The following is a 25919-nucleotide window of genomic DNA, read 5'->3' as shown; positions in this document are numbered from 1 at the left end:
CTGGAGAATTGTCCCCACGTCTTGCTCTCTGACCAAGAGAAACAAATTATGGAATGATCGGGTCACATCTTCTACGAGCGCTACCACATCCCTCGCCAGATTCTGGAACTCTGTTTGCTGTGCTTTTGCAGGTTCATAGAAGATGCAAAATAGTTGAATTCATCTGCATCTACCCATCCAAACAATTTCTACCTGCGCCTGGGAAACTCTGAATCCAAGGACAGTCACAGTCGATGTACAGACTGCCTCATGGCCATCTTAGAACTCCACACCATCTTCAAATTGGACAACTCGACTTGGAAGTGCAGTGCCATCAACCACTATGTGGGCAACAAGAAATACGTTCTCTGGGGAAAAAAAAACAAACCACGGACTGAACACCTCTTGAATGGCTCCCACTCGAAATTCCGGAAGCAATCACATTGTTTCCTCTTCCACATAGAATGATTATTCCTTCCCATATTGAGAGAAAAGACAAGTGTCAGACACAACCTTCAACGTCCACATCTGAGTGAAACAAAAAAGAGAATGACAAAAGTGGAATGTCATGTGATCTTCCTGAGCATTAAGCATGCTTTACAGGGATGACTGGTGTGTCCAAGAATGGAAGAGAGGCCAGATTTTGTTCAACTTTGTCTACGGCATGTTCCCATGCCATGGCAGAAGTAGGAGAGAGAAGTGCATACTGTGAGATAGGATGTGAAGTCCCAAAGATAACAAATGCTACATCTGACCATTGTGCTATCATAGCTTTCAGTTGTGGAAGCTGTGGCAATTTACACATACCAGACGGGTACACAATGTCCACAGTCTGGACACAGGGGTGTACTTGGGTAAAAAAGTGTAACCACAAACATACCATATGTTATATTTGACAACTTTTCAAGTGGCATTGTATAATCAGAACATGTATCATGAAACATTAGCACAGGTTGTCGTTCATGTAAGAAATATTTGCCAACCACCTGAAGCTTTACTAAGTTACAGCTGTGGTGGAAAATCGAACAAACCTGTTGAGATTGCAGATTCTTTGAACAGAGTCTTCCTTGGTGTACACATAAGCATTAAATTGTCCATTTTATGTTCGTACAACAGCTGTAATAAAATATTTGAATAAATATTTCTAAAACAAAAACTACATTTTTGTCTTGTTCAACCATTCACAGGGCCCCACAGACCCCTCACAGCCAAGAGCAGGCTACAACCTCATATTTCACTTTCATGCTGAATCAGACCGAATGTGGGGACATGGATGGCTGTACCCTGAGGAGAACTCTATTCAAAGAATCTGCAACTTCTACAGGTTTGATCAGTTCTTTTTTCACTGAGATCCTCCTTGGGATACATACATATATAAGCATAAGACAGATTCCTAAGGATTGAATCTAGGGAGTGACACTCTGTCTTGCAAACCAGATCCAAAAACAACAGGAATTCCCAAACTATAAATAGTCTCACTTACCTGGTCATGTGTCAACCACAGCCAAACGGGTGACAGTGTGAACCAGTCTCTGATTCTATGGGAAAAATTGTTTGAGTGCAGTACAAAGTAATGCACTGAAACTGGAATAAAGAAACCCATCATAAACATGACACCAAGGAAAAGGGTAGAAAGAGTTTCTTAAAACCAGTCACCAAAGTAAATAAGGCAGAGAGTGTAAAACCTCAAAAGATCATTCATAATAGAGGGTTAGGACCCTCCATACTGGTGAGAACTGACTGATCAAACCAAGCATGCTTGCTGCAGTGTCTGTCAAACTGATAGTGATGCATGAATGTACGTTTCTGTTTCCAAATAGCCAAGGAATAGATTTCCTCAATGGTCAGGGCTGAAGCATATGAATTAGATGTAGCAAAACACAACCCTAACTGATGTCATCGCCACTTGAAAAGCCGCCTTCCACATTAATACAGTCAAATTCTGATGAGTTGAATGCTGGCATGACAAATATTATGCCTGTCAGTTCGGACCATTCCCTGTTATAGCTGTCATCATATGATGTCATCATCTCATAAATACACACAATGACTTAGGAAGGAAATTTGTTTCCATGAGATTACAAAAATTACAATCTTGTATATACAAGCCGATGTCAGTCAAGTCAGAGAAGTTATTTGGTGTCGGCTAACTCATCCAGTGGGTGATCTTTTTGTTGTGAGTCGTCTCACTTCTGGTCTGGTTCCCGACTCAGTGTGCACTGCGACAACTTGCTACATGTAAAGACAGAACCCAGGATACGCATTGCCCTGGTCACCTTCATTCAAGAGACTATCATTTATGATGAAAAACCATCAACTGACATGTAATTTCTGTTGACATTTGTCACGTGGGATTGAGTGAAAACATGTTGTCTTTCCCAAGCAGGATACAGTGACTATATGGATTGGATAGAATATGGAATGTGACGATGGCATAGCAGTAAGTTTGAAATTTTGATTACCTGGTGATGGTCAAGACAAAATTAAACAAATGTTCATGTACCATTTACATATGGCATTTAATAAATGTGTCATAAAACCCGTGAACTGAACCCTTATATTTACACATTTTGTGCTCATTAGAATAGACTAATGTCTAACCCGCTGGATGCTGAGTTTTTTTTCAGGCGCACATTTTCGTAAGGTTTGAAAAGTGAACGTTGTGCGAGATTCGCGCTCGCATGGTACTTGATCTGCGTACGGCTATAAAATTGCACAGAAAAGTAGAATACGTAATTTCCTATCCGTTGGTATAAATATAACTGCGGCTACCTCAGGGGTTTGAGAAATAGACACTGCTAAAAGTTGTCCAAAACTTTTGTGTGTGTTGAAAAACAGTAAATTTCTCAGTTTTTTATCGTGCACCAATAAAAGCACTCTGCTACGATTTTTTTTAATTTGGCATCTTTACGGAAAGTGTGAGTGAAGAAAATACAGCTTGATATCTGAACGACATAAGTGTATATGAAATGGATGTATGTCACGAAATCAAAAATGACCTGCAATAAATGTCAAAAATGGATTTTCTTCTATGACGTCAAACATCGAAAGAGAGGTCATGCACGTATAAAGATAAGGGGGCATAACTCAGCTATGGTTTACATTAGGTCAATGTAACTCAGATCACATGGAGAGAATTTGCTGTGAATACTCACAGTATAGTTTCGTTATGTTTTGTTCACAGTGAACGAAACTATTCCAATACAAAGTTCCCCAATGTGAGAGGATACCTTTTGGTAGATTCACAATTTGTAAGAAAAGATGCCAGTGTACTACATCAAAAAGCAGGTAATAGCAATTTGGATGTCCCTATCCGATGCATATTTTAGTTCTTAGATTCCCATATTCTCCTGTTTGTGTAGATTTATTTTTATTAATTTTGCATCATTATTAACGGAGTAACAGCCACATTTTCAAATGTAACGAAATAACTGAAAATAATGCGACATTTTAGCTGACGTCACAGCACGTTTTGTGCATTTTGTGACGTCGGAAAAAGACGACTCTGGTTTGCAGATTTGTATATCTAACCTAATTTGCACTCAGTGTGTAAAAGATCTCAGCTTCTGCGTCAGAATTCTACACTTTTTAGCCAAAATATAAAATGAATGGTTTTATCACTGAAATAGTGTCTTGAATATATCAACAATTACACGGTTTTACTACATATCTTATTGTGAGCAGCATGCGCACCTGTCTAGCATCAATTTAGCGTAAATTAAATTTCACAACACCTGAATATTCATTGAGTATTCATTTAGGAAACAGACTTTTCTTCTTGTGATTATGAAATCAGTTCACTTTATAAGTATGCAATGAAAGGTACAAAGAGATCGCTTTTTCAGTACAGAAGTATTAGAATATGGACGTAAGGCTTGTCCAAATTAAGGCATGACCTGGTTTATATATTTTTAACAATTTTTGTATAAATACTGTTTGAGTTAGATATTCTGCCATCAGATATATTTTAATCAAATTTGAATTGACTTTATTATCGAAAAAAAATGATAATGAATCATGAAACGTTTTTCACAAACTCACACCTGGTCAATCAATATTCATAATTGTTTTGTCTCTAAAAACGACACAAACCAATACAATGAACAAGACTATTCCTTTAAATAGTAGTATGTATTCCCCTACATTTCATAAAATGTACAAATCATTTTCATTAATATTATCAGTTTTACTTTTAAGTTGGAATTAAATTGCTGTTTTTTAACCTGTTCATATGAAACAGCAATATTTGTTCCAATGTATTGAATATTGTACATCACGGGAACTAAAGCACATGTTGCAGTAATGGCTACATGTGATCTTCCAACACTTGTGTAGAGGCTTAAAATGTGGTATAGTTCACTTACTGAGTCAATTTCCCATGTAAATATTATTCAAACAATCAAAAGCTTTCAAAGAATTAAAACGCATACCTTATATCCACAGATGATATGGTGTTGAACATGGATATATGTAGATGCTGAAATCAGTTTCATGAAAAAATATCTGAATGATACGCAAAATATACATCACAATCCTAAAAGTGCAATCGGAATGGTATGGGCATTGTGTTTACTCTTGTTCAACCGACCTTCACCTCAAAGAAATTGCCTAATATGTGCAAAAATGATGACGTGTGACATCACTACCGATGACCGATTTCTTTAAAAATGGCGGCTTCGCTGAAAAGGGTACACAGGATTTTGCAAGGATCTTTTTCACATAAATGTCTGATGTAAGTAATCAGGGCCCGCTTGCACTGAGCAATCTTAGTTACGATCAATCTTAGGTCCCTACAATCAACTTTACAATCACCATACAATAGCCCTAATCCACTTGCACAAAGATGATCTTAAGACAGCATGGATTTAAGATCACGATCTTAACTAAGATCCAACTCTTCAACGTTGGACGTAGAAATTTCGACTACTGTCTACAGTTGTCTTCAAGTGCGCATAGCATGCAGCACAAATACAACATGGAACTGGTTACTGCACACAAATGACATTTCTTCTTTAATCACACCTTGCAGATTTTTCATAACAAAACGAAAAAAACATACAAACAAGCAACCCCAACCCACAAATCTTTGAGGAAATAATAACGTTGAAGATGGAAACGATAACGTAGAAGGTAACGCATAATTACTCGTACCTCAGGGGTTATTCTCTAATTTTTCTACATTCTAATTTTTTTATGAACTAAACATGTGATACTGCAACCACAGAAATATGTTTTATGCAAATGTTGAAATACAAACAAATATATTAACAGATTAGGTCTTGAGTTATTGACATAATAATCATGAAAATAAAAGATAACACATAAATACGATTTCCTTATGATATAACACCTAAATGCTTTGTTAAAAGAAACATTTTATATAAATTTCACATACCCCAGGTAGTGTATTTTTCCCCTTTGAAAAATACTTGTATTATACTTAAAATGCATAGATTAAAACTCTTGTCTCTCATCAGATTCAATTTTTACAAGTAGAAAAAAACACAATTTTGTACTTTATCCAACTGTAGATTATTTCAATGATAAACTAAGACAAAATCATCAACCGAAAAGAAATATGTGGATATCTGTTCTGTCACAACAGAACATGCATTGAATTTGGGCATGGCAGATTTCACGGCAACGGCATAATCTGCAAAGGGAAACCACTCCCATCTTGCGTAAAAACTAAAATTAGCTGCCCCTGAGTTATTGAAAAGGTCATGGCCACTGCTAATCGCATGCAGACACCTTTCGTTACTATCCTTTCCTTGTTTATCAAAAATGTATGGTGTTCATACTTTTTCCAACACTGAATCGAGTGAGAATTGTACTCTATGATATTGACTCAATAATGATGTTGTTCAATACCGCAAATAACGATATTTCTGATGTTATATCAATGTTGCATTCTTCGTGTCACTGAAGTGTCAAGGCGAATCATACAGTTTTATGCAATATAAAAGCAATCCCCAAACGTAAAGCTAAATATCTGCGTGAAATTGACACCAACTTGGATGCCATTTTGCTACTGAAAACAATGATCTTAGCTCCTTACAACTGGTCAGAACCAATTGTAAGTTTTGATTGTAACTTACAATGTTCTTAGCCTACAATCGCTTTGTGCAAGTGGATGGCAATTGTAGCCGAAGCCTAAGATTGCAATCTTAAGGATTTACAATAATTGTAGCTCTAAGATCGTTTTGTGCAAGTGGGCCCAGAATTATTCTATCTGTGTATTGTTATATGTTTTTATTGTTTACATTGTAAATGACGGAAGAAGCCAGAAATGCCAATAAGTACCGTTGTCGTTCTGCGTGATTTTGCATCAGTCATGGCGTCACACTGCACTCAAAGTTTGACAGTTTCTTATGAATTACCAAATGATTTCATTGTATCTATTTCAATTTGCTTTTTCTTGCTACGATACTCTTCCCCTGAATATACTAAGTGTAATAAACCATTGTAAGCAATGATTAAACGGCTAGATGTTGGAAAATTTCCGAAAATGCTACGTAGGGTAAAATTGGAATTTTTCTATGTTTACGTTTCAATCAAGAGCTGTCTTTCGAGCACAGCGTTCGTTTTCATACCAAGTATATTTCGTTTCATTTTGTCTAGACAGCTAGTATTGGTGACAAAGACCATTTGTAATTTTATTCTAAGATGCTTGGGGAATTCAATGATGCATTTGCTGCAGCTATGAAGTATACATGATGCAATAGGCGTCTCAATACTGGCCTCTCGAAACATGATTTTGTAAACACTATCCAATATGGCGGGAAGCGCACTTCGGCGTTCATGTAAGTGTATTTTCAAAAACATCCCAACCGATTCTGGGTTCATCGGCAACGTTCCACAATTATCATTACTGGTTACATGAAAACTTGATATCAGTGATCATTAATATGCAATTTTTGAAAATCATTACTCCCAGTAATTATCCGATTTTCACATTTCAAAACATACTGCAAATAACGTTGTGAATCTCGATTTTGTACACTTTGAAAGTTGACGACATTTACGATGAAGCCTATTTTAAAAAAGCGACTTTAAGCACTTTAGCTTGGTCAGAGATAATAGTGAATGGTATCAAGAAACAGGGAATTTTCTGCAGAATTCAAAACTGTGAAGTATTTATATATGTGTGGTATACTTAGAATTTCATTGGACTTCAAAGTGAGGCATGTAGAGGAAGGACATATATGTCCCTGTGTCATCCAGGGGTTAATCTCTGAATATATAATTCTGATAATATCAAACAAACCTATTTAGAGCATTAGCAGTGTAGGCAGGGGTAGGGAAAATAATATGGTCCAGTTACCATGAGACAGACTAATGTCAGAGTACAGTTTGAGGAGATATATTACACCTTGGCAGAGTCAGCCCTGGACTGGAGGCTGAGAGTGCACTATTCCTCAAAGGCTCCCGCTTTGATATTTTCTCCACATGCAACAGAAAAGGTTATTGAGCATGGAAAATGTAAACAATGAGTAAACAAGAGTCATCAGAAGATGACATATCCCTCCAGCCCCCCTCATATTTGAAAGGACAAATCATCTGATATTTTCATGGATTAAGTCTGAATCATTTCAATGGAAGCCATGAAAAATATAAATGCCATATATCTGTAAATAGCAAAAGGCGCCACTTCAAGCTCTGTCTCATATACCTGCCAAGATCTGTTAAAAGATATCAAATGGTTTTCAAGTTGTGCTCTGAAAACGAAGAATACCCCTCCATTTGAGACTAAGTCAGAATTGTTTCCATGGAAACCAAGAAAAATCAAAATGCCAAAACATTGTAAATAGCAAAAGGCACCACTTTGTAGCCTGCTTCAAATATCTGCCAAGTTTTGCTGTAAGATATTGAATAGTTTTCGAGTTGTGCTCCGGAAACAAAGCCCATCCCTCTATCTTGATGAGACTAAGTCTGAAACGTTTCCATGGAAACCCAGAAAAATATAAATAGCAAAAGGCACCATTTTAGCTTCTGATTGGTATATCTACCACGTTTTGCAGAAAAATAAAGAACAGATTTTGAGTTCTGATCCGGAAACGAAGCCCATCCCTCCATTTTGAGTCTGAAACGTTTCCATTGATACCATGAAAATAATAAATCATAAAAACCTATACAGAGCGAAAACAGGCACCACTTCAGATTCTAACTTCACAATCACAGTCTGATAAGAAACAGTTTGATAAGAATACACAATATTTCCATGACCAAATTTGAATGCCTTTTTGCTCGGTTTCTTTTTTACCAAATTTCTATCTTGGTCATTATTACAGACATGAAACTTTCAAGTCACTTCTGTCCAAAGAAAGTTCTTGGGCCGTATCAATGGTTGCCGACCCCTGAAATTCCATGACAAAAAATTCAACCTCTGTCTTGTTCTGTTCTATTGTGAACAGTGTGATGTTACAATGTTCAAGACTATCAGGCACATTGTCAGGATAAATTCCTTTCCCAAGGCGAACTGATTCTTTTCTCTCTTGACAGTCCTTTATCCAATTGTAGAATTTGTAGCTCTTGCTGGTGCATTATTCTGTGAGCTGCTTGAGCTTGAACTGTTCCTGTTATAGGGTTCCTTGTCATAACCTCGATTCCTCTGTCACAACATATATTGGGTCAAATATGCAGATTCTTGTTTTATATAGCCTCTGTTCCTGTGTTCTGGTTCATCGAAGATTCTTTTCATGGCACTCTTCATGGAAACAAATGACAAATCACCACATACTGTGAGTGTTAATTTTCACATATAAGTTTGCATTGTCCAATACATTGAATGCTAATACTGCATCTGATTGAATCATATCAAACTATTTTGAACTGTTGTACCTCTGTTCAAATTCCAAAATATATTCAGTCATTTTCAGACTGTCCAATTTCTTGAAGTTTGAATAATCATCATGTGCACTTTCTTTCTTTTCTTTCAAGAATGCACCATCCGAGGTTTTACGGAGAAGTCCATTCCATTTTCACTATCTAAATATCTGGGTGGAATTTCTAGTGCTTTGTCTCTTGCCTTACCTGACAATGATAATGTTACTGCTAAAGCCTGCTTCTTGGGTTTTAGTTCAGTAATTTTCCGCCATATTGTTATCTCAGTCTTCAATTTGTCATACATTTGACTTTCAAACTTAAGTGGCATATAGTAGAATGTGGCCAGTTTCTGTTGCCCCCCACCCCACTCCCATCACTTTAACTTTCCATGCCCAATTCTATGGTTACTCTCTGCTACCAATGTTAATTGGTTTTAATCAGTTTGCCAACACACTCTACATCTTTGCACACCATGTGCTTTCACTTCACTTGACTGAAGATACATCTGCCAGAAATAAGTGGAGCTAACTCTCGGACATCCACTCATGCGCCAATGCCTTGTAAGCCTATAAACTTCCGGTCTGTTAATACATTACACTAGTTAACAGTTACAGATTAGAGTTACCTGCTCTTGGCTGGGAGGGGTCTGTGGCTCTGTAGGGGTGGTTGAACAAGACAAAATGTAGTTTATTGTTTTGTAAATATTTCATTCAAATATTGTTACAACTGTCATAGGAACTTAAAATGGACAGTTTAATGCTTTTATGTACCCAAGAAGAATCTATGAAAAAGAATTACGAGGTTCCTGCCCTTACATCAGGTATATAACTCTTGACAGAGCGCTTGGAAAACCCAATAGGAAGAAAAACATCACAAGAGCATGGTCTTCCCCCTCTCAAAGTGCAAAGTAAACCTGCTGATTAAAATTCCATAAGGAACTATCAACATGTCAGAACTGCCTTGAGAAACAAATGGCAACACCTCAATTTTGAGCACTGCAACCATAACTTTACGCAAAGGTCACTCACAATCATATTTGATTTGGTTCTTGACTATTATAAGTTGTTTGGGCTTTTTAATCAGACCAACTAATTAAAGTAAAAACGATAAAAAGATAATTCCATATTGTATTGGAGATATAACTGATGTTACTTCTCTGTTGTGTGGCAGCCATAGAGGTCAAATTCTGACAAGACTTCTAAATGGTCAGTCAATACTTTTGAACCTAGAAGTGTACCATACTTACTTTTAACATGCGCACTTCTCTCAAAGCAATCTTCTTCACCATTTTATCATCTTCACTTTCCAAGAACTTCTTGATAGCAACAAGTTGCCCACTTTCTTTGTGACGACACTTTAGAACCATCCCATAACTCCCCTCTCCAACTAAGCCAAGGTTTTCATATTTTTCCATTGTTCTTACAGGTACTATGCCATGTGGAGGAATTGCTGTAAAAGAAATTAGAATATCAGAATATAATCTGTTAATGTTGAAGCAGAATTGCAGTATGCATGTGCATATTCTTGAGTCTAGGTCAAAAGTATCCAAGGAGAGGAGACGTCAAGAGAATGTATTTCATACATACCAGTAGTATCTCAAAGATGCTTCCTGTCATAACAGTTACATCTCATACCCTCTGTAATCACTGAGTTTTCTTGAACCCGCCTAAAGTAGGAGTGAAAATATTGTTCAAAAAGAGGGTACTTAGACATGTAATACATGCTAAGTATTAAACATAGAATCTTTTTATGTCCTGTATTACATTATGCCTCTATCAGATTATGCTTTAACAAGAAGTAGTGCATACCTTCAGGAAATCCTAAAGGCAACATCTGTATGGTGTCACAATCACCCTTACTGTTGATTGGATGCAGGTACAAATAATGTATTTTGAATACTTTAAATGGAATCATTCAATTAGGTCTGAAACATGGCAAGTGTAACACATGTGAATACTAAGAAAAAGATATTTACATTGAAAACACAAACCCCTTCAAACAGTGAAAGGATGAAGTATAACAACTGCACGAATAAATGAAAACACAGAAGAAAGCAGGCGGATGCAGACAGTGTTATTTTCCATGTACATTGGCGGATCCAAAAGTCATAGCTATTCCTAGTGGTATACCTTACCTATCACTGAATTATCTCCCTGATCAGGGATCACCCTATTGTTAACCCTCTCGATGCCACAGGGACACGTATGTTCTTCCTCTTCCACCCCTACTTTGAAGTCCAATAAAATTCTAAATATATCACACACATATATATACTTCACAGTTTTGATTTCTGTGGAAAATTCCCTGTTTCTTGATACTATCCACTATTATCTCAGACCAAGCTAAAGTGCTTAAAATTGCCTTTCAAATTAGGCTTCATCGTAAATGTCACCATTTTTCACACAATACAGAATCGCGATTAACAGCATTATTTGCTGTATGTTTTGAAATGCGAAAATTGGATAAAAAGTCTGTGAGTGTTGAATTTCAAAAATAGCATATTAATGATCACTGACATCAAGCATTTCTTATTTGCCTCGCTGCTAAGAAGTCAGCATTCTTTAACCGCTGTATCATGTCTTCCATTGCGACTGTTTATGCTAGAATGTAGCCGTGATAATATCTGTATGTTTTGATAGCTACAAACCTAATACACAGGATATATTTTGGGATATAACTGCATTGTCACACAGTATCACTAAAGCGGTACAGTGTCTGCACTGTACAAACTAGACACTTGTTACTTGACTGAACACAGGGCAAATTTAGAGAAAATTTCCAATTGATTGTATGTAACATATATTTTCTGCAACTCAGTGTCTCAGGTAAATACATCAGGGAATGAATTTCAACTAAACCGATCTGTAAATATTATTTATATTGTGGGAAATTATTTCTTTTTCATTGGTAACTTGACACACTGAACAGAACGTTTGATGATGTGCAGAACCATGCTGGGTCGTTTACAATCCATACTGAGATCTTTATCACACTAAAAAATAACGTCATTTTGCTTTCATACAAATACCTATTGAAGACAACCAAGGTTCAGGCACACAAATGGTTGAAACTGCCAAAATTAATTGTGTATTGTTTAAACAAGTACTAATTAAATATATTTTTGGAATAGTACTATCCCAGTTTCACACTTTAAAAACCTTGAAACTTTATTTCACAGTCCTAGCTGAATTCTGGAATAAACAAATTTTAGAAAGAAATAATCCAGACTAAAAACCCACTTGTAATCTGTGTCTATACAATATCGTCTATACAATTAACTAGTTATATGTCACATGCAACAAAAAAATCAAACATAATTAAAACACAATTATCACTTATTCATGACATCTAATATACATTGCTGCTTGTTAAAAAACAAATAAACAAAATTATAAGCGTACAATCGCGATTCAAAAGTGCAATATTTTGTACTTGGGCTTATTTCCCTCGAAACGGAGCCCTCTGGAGACCGAACCCAGTCATAGTGGGTGGCTGTGCACTCAAGTGTAACGACGGTTTCCGATTGGCTGGTTCATTTGCTGACATGCTGAGGGCTCATTAGGTGTACAGAAAGGTGATCTGTTTGATGGGCATTTTATAAATATGGCTAGTCACAAGAAAGTAAGATTCTTTATGGATAACAACTTCTTTTATTGTACTTGATGCATCATTTCAGTATGGATTTATATACTGTTGTCAAACAAAATCACATACACTAGAAGAAGTTGTTATCCATAGAGAATGTATACAGACATGTTGGGTTTTGTAAATACATGTTCTCTGAATTTGAGTTCGATCAAATCAAAAATCATCTCAGCAGAGATGGTGAACTACTGCATGACTGGAAAGTGTCATTCATCCAAGTACAAAGCAGGGCTTGAAACTGACAAGTTTCTGTCAAATCCAGTCATCCGAAAAAATGGCTGTAGTTTGTTTGCAACCCACAGACATAAAAACTTGTCATGTGTACAAGTATCACACCTGCCTAATTACATAATGTGACAGGGACTGGACATGGGTGCATGAGTCATAAATCAATTTATTTTGTTTATGGCGTATAGCCTGATAGGTGTTAAGTTCAAATTGCATGTGGTCAGTGATTAAAGCTGTCTATTGTATATTGTCTTTAGTAGACAGGCAGGCAGACATACAGGTGTCAATAAACCAGACATTGAGCTCTCTCTGTGACAGAGGTTGCTTACCACAATCAACAAGGTTTTTTTATGAAACAAGCAGATTATTTACTTGTTTGTGTACACAACCAACATTAGACTACTGCTCACAGCCTCATACTCCGAGCATGTATACTGTTTCAAGCTCTGTGAACCTATTCACTGCGCATGTGTTACGAGCGCAGCACAGCTCAGCTGCTGAAACCAGTTTTTCCCCCAGCACTGGGGTAAATTTAGTGAATCGCTTGAACTCCGATTTCACAGACTTTTTTTTCATCGCGTTTTTTTCAACTGGCACTGAATTGGCACTTTTCATGATTTGTTTCTGTAACTGGATACCTAAAGGTATCAGAATCTGCAAAGTTGTGTTTTACGTTGCATGTGACCTTTGAAATTTATGATGTTTCGCTACTACCCATCAAAACCCACAAATGTAAATATAGCTACTTACTTCAGTCAACTGTTCTAAACTTTTGCAAAATATTCCATACTGTTTAAAGGTACCATTTTTACATAAGCTGACTCGCAACATTGAAGAGATTGTCATCAAAACAATGAAACTGCATCAAAACGTAGTTGTTCATATGCATGATATTTGCAAATACTTTCCTGCATTTGAAAGCATTTTAGTCCAGTTCATCTTAAATGGAACCATATATGTATACATAACACGAAGTGAGTGCATTAAGTGAGTGTAAACTTTTGATGGGTGGTATCTGTTCCTAGTTGTCCTATTGGTCACAATACTAATAACAGGCTGAATTTGTATTTATCTAAACATCATAATACAAGCATTAAATAATTATCATTATTATTATGTTTTACAGATTAGGATTAAAATGCAGCAGAGAGGGTTCGGGTGATCCTGGCACAGTCAGGCTGGTCAAGCTCATCATCAGCTCCCTCTACACCCAGCCCAGACAACGAATGGGACTTCTCCCAGGAAACACTGCCTAGTTGAACCCACTAAGAACTTTCCGGAGGATATGGAGGCTCCCCAACACTGCAGCCTTCTGCATTACCCAGTTTGTCAGAAAAGCTGTGCTCCCGGTGGAGAACCCGGGCACTCTCCTCATCTGCGCCAAGAGATCAGGAGGTACCAAACCAAAGGCACCGAGAACAATGGGGAACCCAATGACAGTGTACTTGGGATGCAAGCGAGACATTTCAAAGGCAAGGTCCGCATATTCATCATGCGTTTCCTGAATCTTGCCAATCACATTGCCGTCAAAAGGGACAGAAAATTCTATGATGTAAATAATTTCATTGGCTTTATCAAAAAGGACAAGATCAGGTTTGTTGGCAGGAATTCGTCTCAGGCTGTATATTCCAGAGAAGTTTGAAAGCATCATTTTCCAGGATGCCCTGGACATGTTCAGGGTCATACCATGGATGGACCTCGGGGTCAAAGCCATAGACATGGCAGAGACGATAGTAAAAGCAGCGAGCCATGCCATCATGTCTTTTAAGATAAGCTGTTTGTGCCAAGGAAGGGCATCCACTGATAAGGTGTTGGACAGTCTCTGTAAATTGATTGCAAACATGACATTTCATATTGATATTTTGATTAAGAATCACATTCTGGCGATTGCGAGTGGGAAGTGACTGGTCCTGAGCAGCAAAAAGGAAGTCCTCAGTTTCACATTTGAGACAAATGAGGCAACAGCAATCCAACCGACTCCTTCGCCTGGATGAAGTCGGCTGGATCGCTGTTCTGTTCCACACACTGAATATACACACAATGCAGTGGCTTCTCAAACAGCATCTCCACATAGGACCGACTCTGGGCTGACTTGGTGAAGGACTTCACCTGGTTTACTCCCATCACTGTACCGTCCAGCAGTACATCACCATCAACAAAATCAATTACAAATTTCAGATTGTGTCCAACAACCTTGGCACGCTTAAAATAGCTGTGGAATTCCTGTCTTTCATCATGAGTCTTGATGTGCATCACCAGAGGATCATCCGATAAATATGTGCAAAGGTACACAATAAAATTCTATCATGAAGAGCTTCCACATTAATCAAACCATGACCTCCAGAATTGATTGGCATATATAAACGATTAAGAGAGGAACAAGGGTGGTGTGCTCTGTTATCAGACATGATCCTTCTGGTCAGGCAGTAAAGACTCTGGATGTCTTGTTTTGTCCAATCAACTACTCCAAAGGGATAGGAGAGGACTGGCACAGCAAAAGTATTGGTGGCTTTGACTTTGTTTCGTGCATTAGGCTTGGAGCTCCAGATTTTCTTTAAACGAGATTTATACTCGGCCCAAAGTTTATCCTGAATCTGGGCATTCTGGAGCTTGTCTCGAACTTGCATTCCAAGATAAGTGTAGGCCTGATCTTCCACAAGATGCTCAATAACTCCTCCCCCTTGAAACTTGACCGATCCATCATTAGTTACCTTGCCACGTTTCAAATGAAGAGTATTACATTTGTCAAGTCCAAAAGTCATGCCAATATCATTAGAGGAGGACTCGACAAGGAGAACCTGTTCTTTCAAATTGGTCTCTCCTTTGGCAAGGAGCTTGATGTCATCGATGTAGAGGAGATGAGTAAGAGGTGTTGGGGATCTGTGCTGAGGAGGTCCGGGATGGTACCCTTCTTCCCTGTTGAGCAGAAAACTAAGAGGATTTAGAGACAGACAAAAAAGCAAAGGACTGAAGGAGTCCCCCTGAAATATTCCCCTTCTGATTGCAATAGATTCAGAAGTCTGCACCTGCCCTTGCAAGTACATGTCAAGTTGAGTCGACCAGCAACTCATTAAAGACTTGAGTAAATCAAGTAGTCGCTCAGAGAGGTCAATACACTGAAGAGACTTCGGAATCCATTCGTGAGGGACAGAGTCATATGCCTTTTTGTAGTCTATCCAGCACATGGAGAGGTTGCGGTGGTACGTTTTAGCCTCTTCCAAAATCATTTTCTGTACAAGAAGTTGATCCTTGCACCCCACAACATCCCTTCCTCGCCCCCTTCTGCTCTCTGTAAATTATGTCATTAGAAGAGCAGTAACATGACACGAGGTTTGTCAAACACCCTGTGAATAATTTGTATTGAGTATTTAGACATGTGATAGGGAGGAAGTTTTTGGGATCAGTCAAGTCTCCTTTTTTGGGAAGGAGTATTGTGCGACCTTTGCAGAACCACGGAGGAACATCACCTGTGTCCACAAGAGAATTCAAACAGTGAAGTAATGGTGCTTGGACACAGGGAAACAGTTTCCAACACCGGTTTCGAATGCCATCAGGCCTTGGAGCTGTATTAGATTTGGACTTTTTAATGACACTTTTCAGGCAATCTGGTGAGATGTAACAAACGACCTAGTTACTTACTCATGCATTGCATGGTCATAATCACTGACCCATGGTGCCTCCAGGTTACAGTCGCCGGGTACAGACCACAACTGTTTCCAGAACCTTTCATTGGCAACTGTCATGGGAGGCCGTTTGTTATGCTCATCAACACCACTTGTCTTGAGTTGCCTGTAAAATTGCTTTTCATTATTTCTAAATAGTCTATTTTGTTTGATAAATTTGTTTCTCTTTTCCCATTTTTTCTTCCTTTATGTCCAAACTTTTATTTTTGCCTTGAGGGAATCGACAATTTGGAGAAGTACCTTTTCTTTAGTTGTCTTGTACTGTAATTTTAATTTTCTCCAAATTGCCTTTTGTCGTTTAGACATGGGATTCCCTGATGACCTTAATTTCAGGCACAGCTCTATCCAGGAAAAATATTTTCTAGTTTCAGTTAATTTTACTTGAAACCGGTTTTTCTTTGGTTTATTTTTCTTAGTATTGGGACATTTTTCTTTGGAAACTGTTTGAAGTTCCTCCAAAGTTCGAGCGGCAGCATAGACACAACAATTTACTTCATGTAATGAACAGTTTTAATGTAATGTAATGTTTTAGAGAGATAATTTCATTAAGTAAATCAATTTCATTTTTGGGAAAAGACACGTTTAGTTGTTTAACTGGCCTCCATTTCTCTAAAGGTAAATCATAAATTTCCTTATAAATAGAAAGGAAAAATACAAACAGGATTTTCGGTAAGGTCTGCAACTGAAGAAGAGGAAGATTGAGGGTCCAAAATTTCGGGGCCAATTGGCTCTTTCTCGGAAGAGTTTCCATCAGGAAGAGGAAAGAGGTTGACACGGACATCCATCAGAAGTTTTGGGTCTGCTGCCACTTGAGCACTTTGCTCTTGCAAAGGTTCCTGACGGGCACCAGTTGTGGATTTAACTGGCTGACGGGGCGTTAGATGTTTAAGCCACCGGAGTTGATCTCGGAGATTTTGCTCCGTCAGGTAAGCATACATGGGCATGGCATTGTCCCAATGCAGCTGAAGCGACTTGCCATTAATACGTGGATTATCAGGCCATCCAGTCACCTTCGCACACTCAAGTAGTGTGGATTTTAGATGTTGTGACCAAGATATTCTTGGCCGGGTTCTGTGCCTTCCCCTTGGACAAGTCCCATCTCCAGTAAGGTTGGTTTGACTACCAGAGGAAGGCTGACTGGGCTGCGGAGTTGAAAGATTAAAGTCTTCTTGGCTGTCTGTAACCCAGTGAAAAACCAGCTTCGGGGGGTCAGCCCTAACTGGGTGATGTACGTTCAGTTCAGGAAATAAAATTCCCTATTATTATTATTATTATTAAATATAATTATTTTTCTGTCAGACAATATCTTATAAGTCTTTTTATTAAAGCCCTGACACCAGTCATGATAACCTTCTTATCACAAGACATTTGTGTTGCAGAATGAACGCATATGATCAGAATGATGATTTCCGTGGCACAGTCATCCATCTTCCTGAGCCACTAGATGCAAGATGGTCAAAGTCGCACTGTAAACGAAAGTTACTTTCCTGAAATTTAAAAAAAAAATTGAACCCCTGTGTAATACATATAATAATGTAGTGATAAGTAGTAACAATGCTAATACTTATATTACCCTACTAACCTCTAAATGCCCGTCAAACATCTAATAATTATTATAGAGATTATAAGAGGTTATATATTCTGCAAATTGAATTAAGTCTAGATCAAATGTTCATGACATTTTGTTGGACAAATTTGTTGTCCCAAGTTTTATTACATACATTACAAAACTTAACACTGACAGATTCAATAGATTCAACACAATGTGATGATCATGATCTCATGCAATAAAACTAACCTGACAAAGTCTAAAATTCATGCTACATGTGTACCGTATTACCTTGTTTTAGAGATGAAAATGTCAATGTAACTTGATACCAAGTTCTTACTTGTTCAACTGTTGCAGATTAAATGGTCAGTGGCATCATATTGGATATTAATACCTATGCAGGTGAAAAATGTAATTTTCTAAATAAAATTGATATTTTTTACATATCCTGACATGTGCTTAATTGCTTATCTCCTCCTCCCTGGCAAAGGCAGTGGAATAACTGAAATCCATTGAAGTTCCCTTCTAAAAGAAGTGGACGTAAAATACACTCACCCATCAGTAGCCTCCCCTTTCACTCAGCTGGGAGGGCTACTGTCATGAGTCAGGATGAGTATAAAATATAAATTTTATTAAAGAAATTACATATTTTTCCTTATCCTGACTCATACTTCATTGCTTAAAGAATCCCACAGAAACGGCGGTGGGTCAGGCCACGCTGAATTCTGCTGGCTGTCCAAATTACGTCCAATATTTCCCCCCCTAACGGGAACTTGTAATGGTGATAATTCGCTCCTGTTCTTCCAATATTCATCTCTAAATTCCGGGGGGGATCACATCCAGTCGAACTTGTCTTCTGAAGAAGGCTTTGTTGACTGGAACATGATATCTAAAGTAACTAGTGTCCTGCTAGTAACTGAATGTCAAGATATTCTAATCAAGACGAGTTGTGACCCTTCTTCATGTATGAGTATCTTCTTTACAAATACAGGGTCATAATGCTAGTCTGTTCAAGACATGCACACAGACTTTCCACCATTATACTCTGCAGAACGTCTGGTCTCCACAAGTCACATGATTAATGGGTGAGTAAACTCAGCACCTTCGAGGAACCATTAATTACTGCGCAAAGACGAGAAGCTCAAACTGATGAATGCCAGTGATGTCCTCTGTGGCTATGTCTCGTAGATAATGATTGGCAAACACTGTGTTTGACTCCCCCAAAACAGCCCTCCATTATAGCTGATAGCAAGCAATTCCCGTGTAGAGCTAGTGTAGAGGCTAAGGCTCTGACTTCATGTGGGTTGGAGGCTCGCAGAGGTTCCAATACTGCTGCTTTGCAGGCTCTCAGTATAACAGCTCTGTGATGTGAACACCTCAATCTTCTTTCTTCCAGATTCCTGCTGCAACCCAGTTGTTTAGATAGGCACCCCATCCTTGGAGAGACGTGTCTACGTAGAGATGGTTGTTGAATGCCAACTCTAACATATAAGTTCCTGCGCAGACATTCGACTGGCAAGTCCACAATAGTGGGTGTGGTCTCAAGATGTCCAGTGTCGTAAACCGGACAGGATGTGAAACCGTGACTCAGGAACCACTGTCATAGGCGCAGTTGAAGGCGTCTTTGTCTGGTCATATCCTGAGGTGACGTGAGCAGACCGAGTGTCTGATGCAACTGCATGTCAAGATATTCTAATCAAGACTAGCTGCGACCCTTCATCAAGTACAAGTATCTTCATTACAAGAACAGGGTCATAATCACTCATGCTAGTATGTTTGAGACGTGCACATAAACTTTCCACAAGTCACGTCTTCCACAAATCATGGGTGAGTGAACTCAGCGCCCTCGAGGAACCGTTAGTTGCTGTGCAACGACGAGAGAATGCCTATGTCTCATAGGTAATGTTGGCAAACACCGCATTTGTCTTCCAAAAGCAGCCCTCCATTATAGTTGATAGTGAGCAATTTCCATGTAGGGGTAGTGTTGAGGCCAAGGCTCTAACTTCATGTGGGTTGGAGGCTCGCGGAGGTTCCTGCTGCTTTACAGGCTCTCAATATAACAGCTCTGACCCACACTGACATAGTGATGCGGGATACTTCCGTAGGTGTCTCAGTAGATATAGGAATAAACAGTTGCTTGAAACGTCTTCAAGACTTTGTATGTGTGAGATATATCTACAGTATCCTCTGATTTAAACAGGTCTTAATACGGTCCATACGTGAAGTCGGAATGCAAATGGGTTGCCGTGCTCCTGTTTTGTGTGGTGATGGACGATAAGATTTTTCCAATCTGGTAGTTGTAGCGCTCGCTGTCCTAACTCTTCTAGTGTTGGAAATCAGTGTCTTGTTGGCCAGTAAGGCACGACCAAAATCATTTGTGCCAGTTTTCTCTGTTTGTCCTAACTCTTCTATAAGTGTTGGAAACCAGTGTCTTGTTGGCCAGTAAGGTGCAACCAAAATCAGTTGTAGCAGCACTGGAGGGGGAAACACAAATGCATTTAGTCGGGATGCTGACAGCGTCTGTTGCCCAGGCTAACAGATCTGGTACCGGTTATACAATGGTTGTTGTCTGTTTGTTGAACCTTGTTGCACATAAGTCTATTTGTGACGATCTGAATGTCTGGCTAATTAGTTGAAACGCCTCCTGATGCAGCATTCACTCTGTTGGTGATGGACAAAGCGGTTGAGATATACCGTCTGCTTTGATGTTGCAAGCTCCTGCTATGTGACATGCTTTTATTTGGAGATTCAGACTGTTGACCATGTCAAAGAGTAGAAACGTCAGGTGTAGTACAGATGGAGATCTTGTTACCCTTGTTTGTTTATGTAGAAGAACACTGTTGAGCTGTCTGTGTGGATCATCAGTAGCTTGTCTCTCAGTGTTGTCAACCAGTGACGGATGGCATGAATCACCGCTTTCATCTCCAACTGGTTGATGTGAAGAGCTCGATCTACTTTCTTTAAGGTCCCTGTTGCAACCTCATTGTCTTGATGGGCTCCCCATACTTGGAGAGATGTGTCTAAGTAGAGATGGTTGTTGAATGCCGGCTCTAACATATAGGTTCCTGCACAGATATTCTACCAGCGAGTTCACCAAAGCAGAAAGGGCTTACATTGTCTGGGAGTGGAATCTGACCTCTGTTGTTCAGATGAAGATTCAAGAAGCGTTGTAGTGGGCACAGCTGCAGTCTTCCTCTTCTGGTCATAGCTTGAGCTGACTTGAGAAGACCTAGGAGACACTGCCATTGTCGAAGTGTCAATGGAGAGAGCAGTGCTTGATTTATCATGTCTTGAATCTTGACCCATGAGTCCTCTGGGACGACAATCTGATTCAATGAGGTGATGAAACGAATCCTGAGGAACTTGAGATCTTGTTGAGGTTCCAAATTCAGACTTCAGATGATTTACTTACCATCCCAGTTGTGTTAATAGCCTGATGGTGAAGTCTAACTGCAGTCTGAGTTGATTTTTCTCTTAATGAGCTTGTATGAGGTCGCCCAGGTAGAAAGAGTTGCGTAGCCCTCTCTGGTGTAGATAGTTGATGATGGGCTTGTTTACCTGAGTAAATAACCATGGGCCGAAGATATTCCAAATGGTAGGACCGTCCATTGGTAGTGTTGACTGTTGAAAAGGAAGTGCAGATATTTCCTGGATTCTCGATGTATTGGGATGTGTAGATATGCATCTTTTAGGTCGATGTTGGCGAGATAATCTGCTAAGATGAGGAGTCTTAGTTGAGGAAGATGTATCATCTTGAAGTGCTCTGGTTTCAGTAGAAACTTCTTGTTGAATTCATTTACATTTACAATAATAGTGTGTTGCGTCGCATCAAAGCTTCCTTAACATATTTTGCATACATATATAAATAGTTGCTGTTTTCACATTGCAGAAGGCAGGTTAGAGAGATGGAATCTTTACAGACAATATTTAACATATATCTTGTTCGTAAATCATTGTATTGTGGGCAAATAAGTATGAAATGAACCTTAAATCTCTTGGGAAATTATTCCTTCTGCCTGTATTCTTTGTAATGTTTAATTCACCTAATCTTAAAAGTGATAAATATCTTCTTAAATCTCTACTATATAAAGTTGACACATATGATTCCATGTTAAACACACTTTTTACACATGAATAGAACTCTAAATTAGAATGTTCATTTAACATAGAACATATACACTGGATGTTACAATCTTTGACTCTTTGAGAAAACTGTTTAACAAATAAGTCAGTGTTCACAATATTCTGAAAATTCCACGCATAGCTAAAACCACAAAATACATCAATGCTTCACTTCAGTGACCCATGACTTGCAATTATGATCGTCCATGCTTTTTAACATAATATAGGTTTGTCTGAGATAAATAAACAGTAGTTTACACCAGTACTTAACACATCTTATTATAGAGTCACTGCAAATATAACTGTAATATATAGCTGTAATAGCTTGTGGTTTTCAACTTTACATGGTTAAACATCCAATTTTTGGTCTTCTTTAATTTACCTCCATTGCGAAAAACAATTACCTCTGTTTTTGTAAAATTAACCTTTAAACCACAAAATTTTGATAAAATATTAATCTTTCTTTGTAAACCTATAACACTGTCAGAGAATAGACATAAATCATCAGCATAGAATAGTAAAAAGAGCTCTAAAACATGTACTCCAACAAAGATACCTCATTCGTCCAACAATGTAAGATCCTCTTCAAGTTGTTTTACAAACATACTGAATAGTAATGGACTAAGTATACATCCTTGGCGTACACCGCTCAAGGAGTTAAAATATTCCGAAATACTACATTCTGATAGTTTCACAGCTGAAATAAGACTTAGTGTACATATCACGCACTATTGAAAGCATTTTACCCCGAATGTTGTTTTGAGAAAGAACATACCTTAGTAAATCTCTATTTACACAATCAAATGCTTTATGGAAATCAACATTTAAACAATAAAATCGACCCTTAGACTTACACAAATATTTTTGGATTAAAGCCTGCAGGGTGAAAACATTATCAACAGTTGAATAACCTGACCGGAATCCAGCTTGACATTCTGGATTTATATTATATACATCAACAAATGATTTCATTCTTTCATTTAAAATATAAGTGAAAATTTGCCCCCATATGTCCATTAAGGAAATACCTCTATAGTTATTAACATCATTTTTGTTCCCCCTCTTGTGTAGTGGGAAGATTACACTCTGTGGCCATGCAGAGGGAAAGTCTCCAGAGTTAAAGATCCTATTAAACAGTACATGTAAATAAGGTAATAAAATATTACCTCCGTGTGTTCACATTTCTGGAGGTAGTCCATCAGGACCACATGATTTGCTAAGCTTTAAAGCTGATAATGCATTTGTTATTTCGTTTATGGTTATCTCTTTATTTAGAATATTACTAGAGTCATCATTAATCGTTGAGAAAGCTTTTTCCAATACATACTGCTTGGCATAGGTTATAAAATCTTCGTCTATGTTAACATCTTTAATATTCAGAATATTTTTAAAGTAGTCAACCCATTGCAAACTGTTGATAGATGTAGCCTGCGTAACCGGTTTGCCTAGTAATGACTTAGCACCCAACCAGAATGTTTTATAGTTGTCATCCTTAGATGACTGCAGTAACTGTTTAGTTGTAGCTTCATTGTACAAATCACACTTCCTATATTTGTTTCTAGTAGTTCTAAATTCAGTAAGATGGTTGAAGTTTCCTGTAACTAAAAATTTATCTAATCCTGAATGCTTTCTTTTCTTCATGTCTTTACTCTCCTGGTCATGCCATACCACACTTACTTTCTTAGTGACTCGATTGCTCATTAACATCTTTGCGTCTTTTCCGCTTTCTTGGACAATGTTTATAAGTTTATTACCAGCTTCATCTTTGTGCTTATTTGATAAAGCAGAAAAATCGTTCATTTGCAACAGTGATGTCCGTACACTAAGAGATTTAAGAAATATTTCAGAATTTGACGGCTTCCATTTATATCTATCAATCTGATAAACATTCCCTTCATCTTCGCTAACATTATTTTCCTATCTACTGAAGAAACATAATAGGGGAAAGTGATCTGATTCGGTGCGGATGACCAATTCAAAGTTTTCAATTGTATCAAATATTTGACTGGAGAACAAAATGTAATCAACCAGACTTCCACCGCTCTGTGTATGACAAGTAAAACTACCATTAGCACCTCAAGGAAAGCGACCATTTAACATATGAATTCCAAGTGAACAACAAAGATTGATCAAATCTGTACCGTAAGTGTTTACTTCATTGTCTCTTGACCTCCTTAAAGATCTAAAGCAATCGCCTTAAGTCATGTCATTCAAAATACTAATGTAAGGGTCACTTTTATCATCGTCATGTAAAATAAAATCGTTCAGCAAACCCGTTCTGGCATTCACATCACCTGCAATTATTACATCAACGTCAACGAAAAGCGACAACAACTGTATAAGGCAAGACTAAATGAAATCAATCCCAGTCACAGTATCAGTCTTGGCTGAGGATGCATAAGGATGTACATACACGATACCAAGTAAAACATCTCTTGGGAAGCCAAATATGTTTGAGTCAAGAAGAACATAAATGCTATCGCTAAAGGAAGTATTAACATATTTAATTCCATTAGACATATTTAATTCCATTTTGCCAGATGCTTCTTATCAGTAACAGAACTCCACCTCTAGTATTATATTCTCTTACATGTCGATATACTGTGTAATCCGTGAACTGTTCTTCTATTGCATCGCTCGAATAGTTTCTCCATACTTCTGTGAACCTGACAATGTCATACGAAGTGCAAAATTCTATGAAAATTTTGTTTGCAAGACCATGAACATTCCACGTTAGTAATGATAAACAATGACCAGATGCAAAACCTCTGACCCGGCCTACATGCTATCTCCACTCACGTTGACGCTCATGACATGGTGAGTGAAATTCCGTGTCGTGATATTCACATGAAACCTGACTCGGACCTGTGCTCTTGTTGTGCACAAGAATCTGTTGTAACGGTTGAGTAGGACTGCGTTTTGGCGACTTCAACAGCACAGTTCTTTTCTAAATCATATGTTAAAACAAGGCCATTTTCAAATACCAATTCATCAAATCTTAATCAACATTTTTCTCCTTGGCTCCATGCTCTGTCCATTTCTACCTTTAACTTTTTATGTTTATTTCGGACAGTTAGAGAAAAATCTTCAGACATGCTTATACCACTATTTTTCAAATGTTTACCATTTCGTAAGACCAAGTCCTTTGCGCTATAATCTCTAAACTTTGCAATTATAGATTTACCACTATTTATGTGATGACATCTTTCAATATCTATCATAGAGTCATCCATTTTCAACTTTCCCTTATCATTTTACGTACATGGTTCTCACAGTTGTCCCATGATTCATTTCGACTTGTTCTAGGAACGCCACGGAAGAGTAAATTATTACGAAGGCTTTGATTTTCTAAATAATCTACTTTACTCACAAGTGTCGAGAGGTCATTTCTCAAAGTTTTGTTCTCTATTTCCAGAGAATTGCATTTAGATGTAAGATTATTCATATGCTCAGTAAGTGAAGTAATGGACTCTGACATAACAGACAGTTTAGATGATAGGTCTGCCTGGTGGCTATCATCTTTAGTAGAGACCCCCTTAATTTCCGCAAGAAGTCTCTCAAATTCAGAACTGGTACCAGCATCAGAAGACATGAGTTTTAATTGCTTTGAAGCAGAAGAACTGTTACGGGTTTCTGGTCCAGGTCCAGGATTGAACTCCACGTCCTTCATGTTGTATATGAACCAAAATTTCATGTTGTATATGAGCCAAAATTTTCCTCTGGATTTCTTTTTCGGTACCAGAAAAACTGGGGAGTAAAAGCCGGGCGTCAGACTCTGTGGCTGTATTATTTCTACTGCTCCCTTCTGCAACAGCGTTGATATGGTGTCAGTCTGCATACACGATGGGAACTGGTACTGATGTGAGTGGCAGTGCAGTTTCCAGCAG

At 38.1% G+C, this 25919-nt stretch overlaps 1 protein-coding gene across 2 annotated transcripts in view; it reads right to left on the bottom strand.

Annotated features, from left to right (window-relative positions):
* Positions 1–25919, bottom strand: part of LOC137283530 (cyclin-dependent kinase-like 2) — a 566496-nt gene that overhangs the window by 513625 nt on the left and 26952 nt on the right. For both annotated transcript variants that reach the window (XM_067815087.1, XM_067815088.1), the window contains exon 2: positions 10052–10254. In XM_067815087.1, the coding sequence (XP_067671188.1) occupies positions 10052–10219 (168 nt within the window). In that variant the 5' untranslated portion in view covers positions 10220–10254. The remainder of the gene's footprint in view (positions 1–10051; positions 10255–25919) is intronic.

The sequence above is a fragment of the Haliotis asinina genome, chromosome 5 (genome assembly GCF_037392515.1).
Source record: "Haliotis asinina isolate JCU_RB_2024 chromosome 5, JCU_Hal_asi_v2, whole genome shotgun sequence".
NCBI lineage: Eukaryota > Metazoa > Mollusca > Gastropoda > Lepetellida > Haliotidae > Haliotis > Haliotis asinina.
This window is presented reverse-complemented; position numbering and strand designations above follow the sequence as displayed.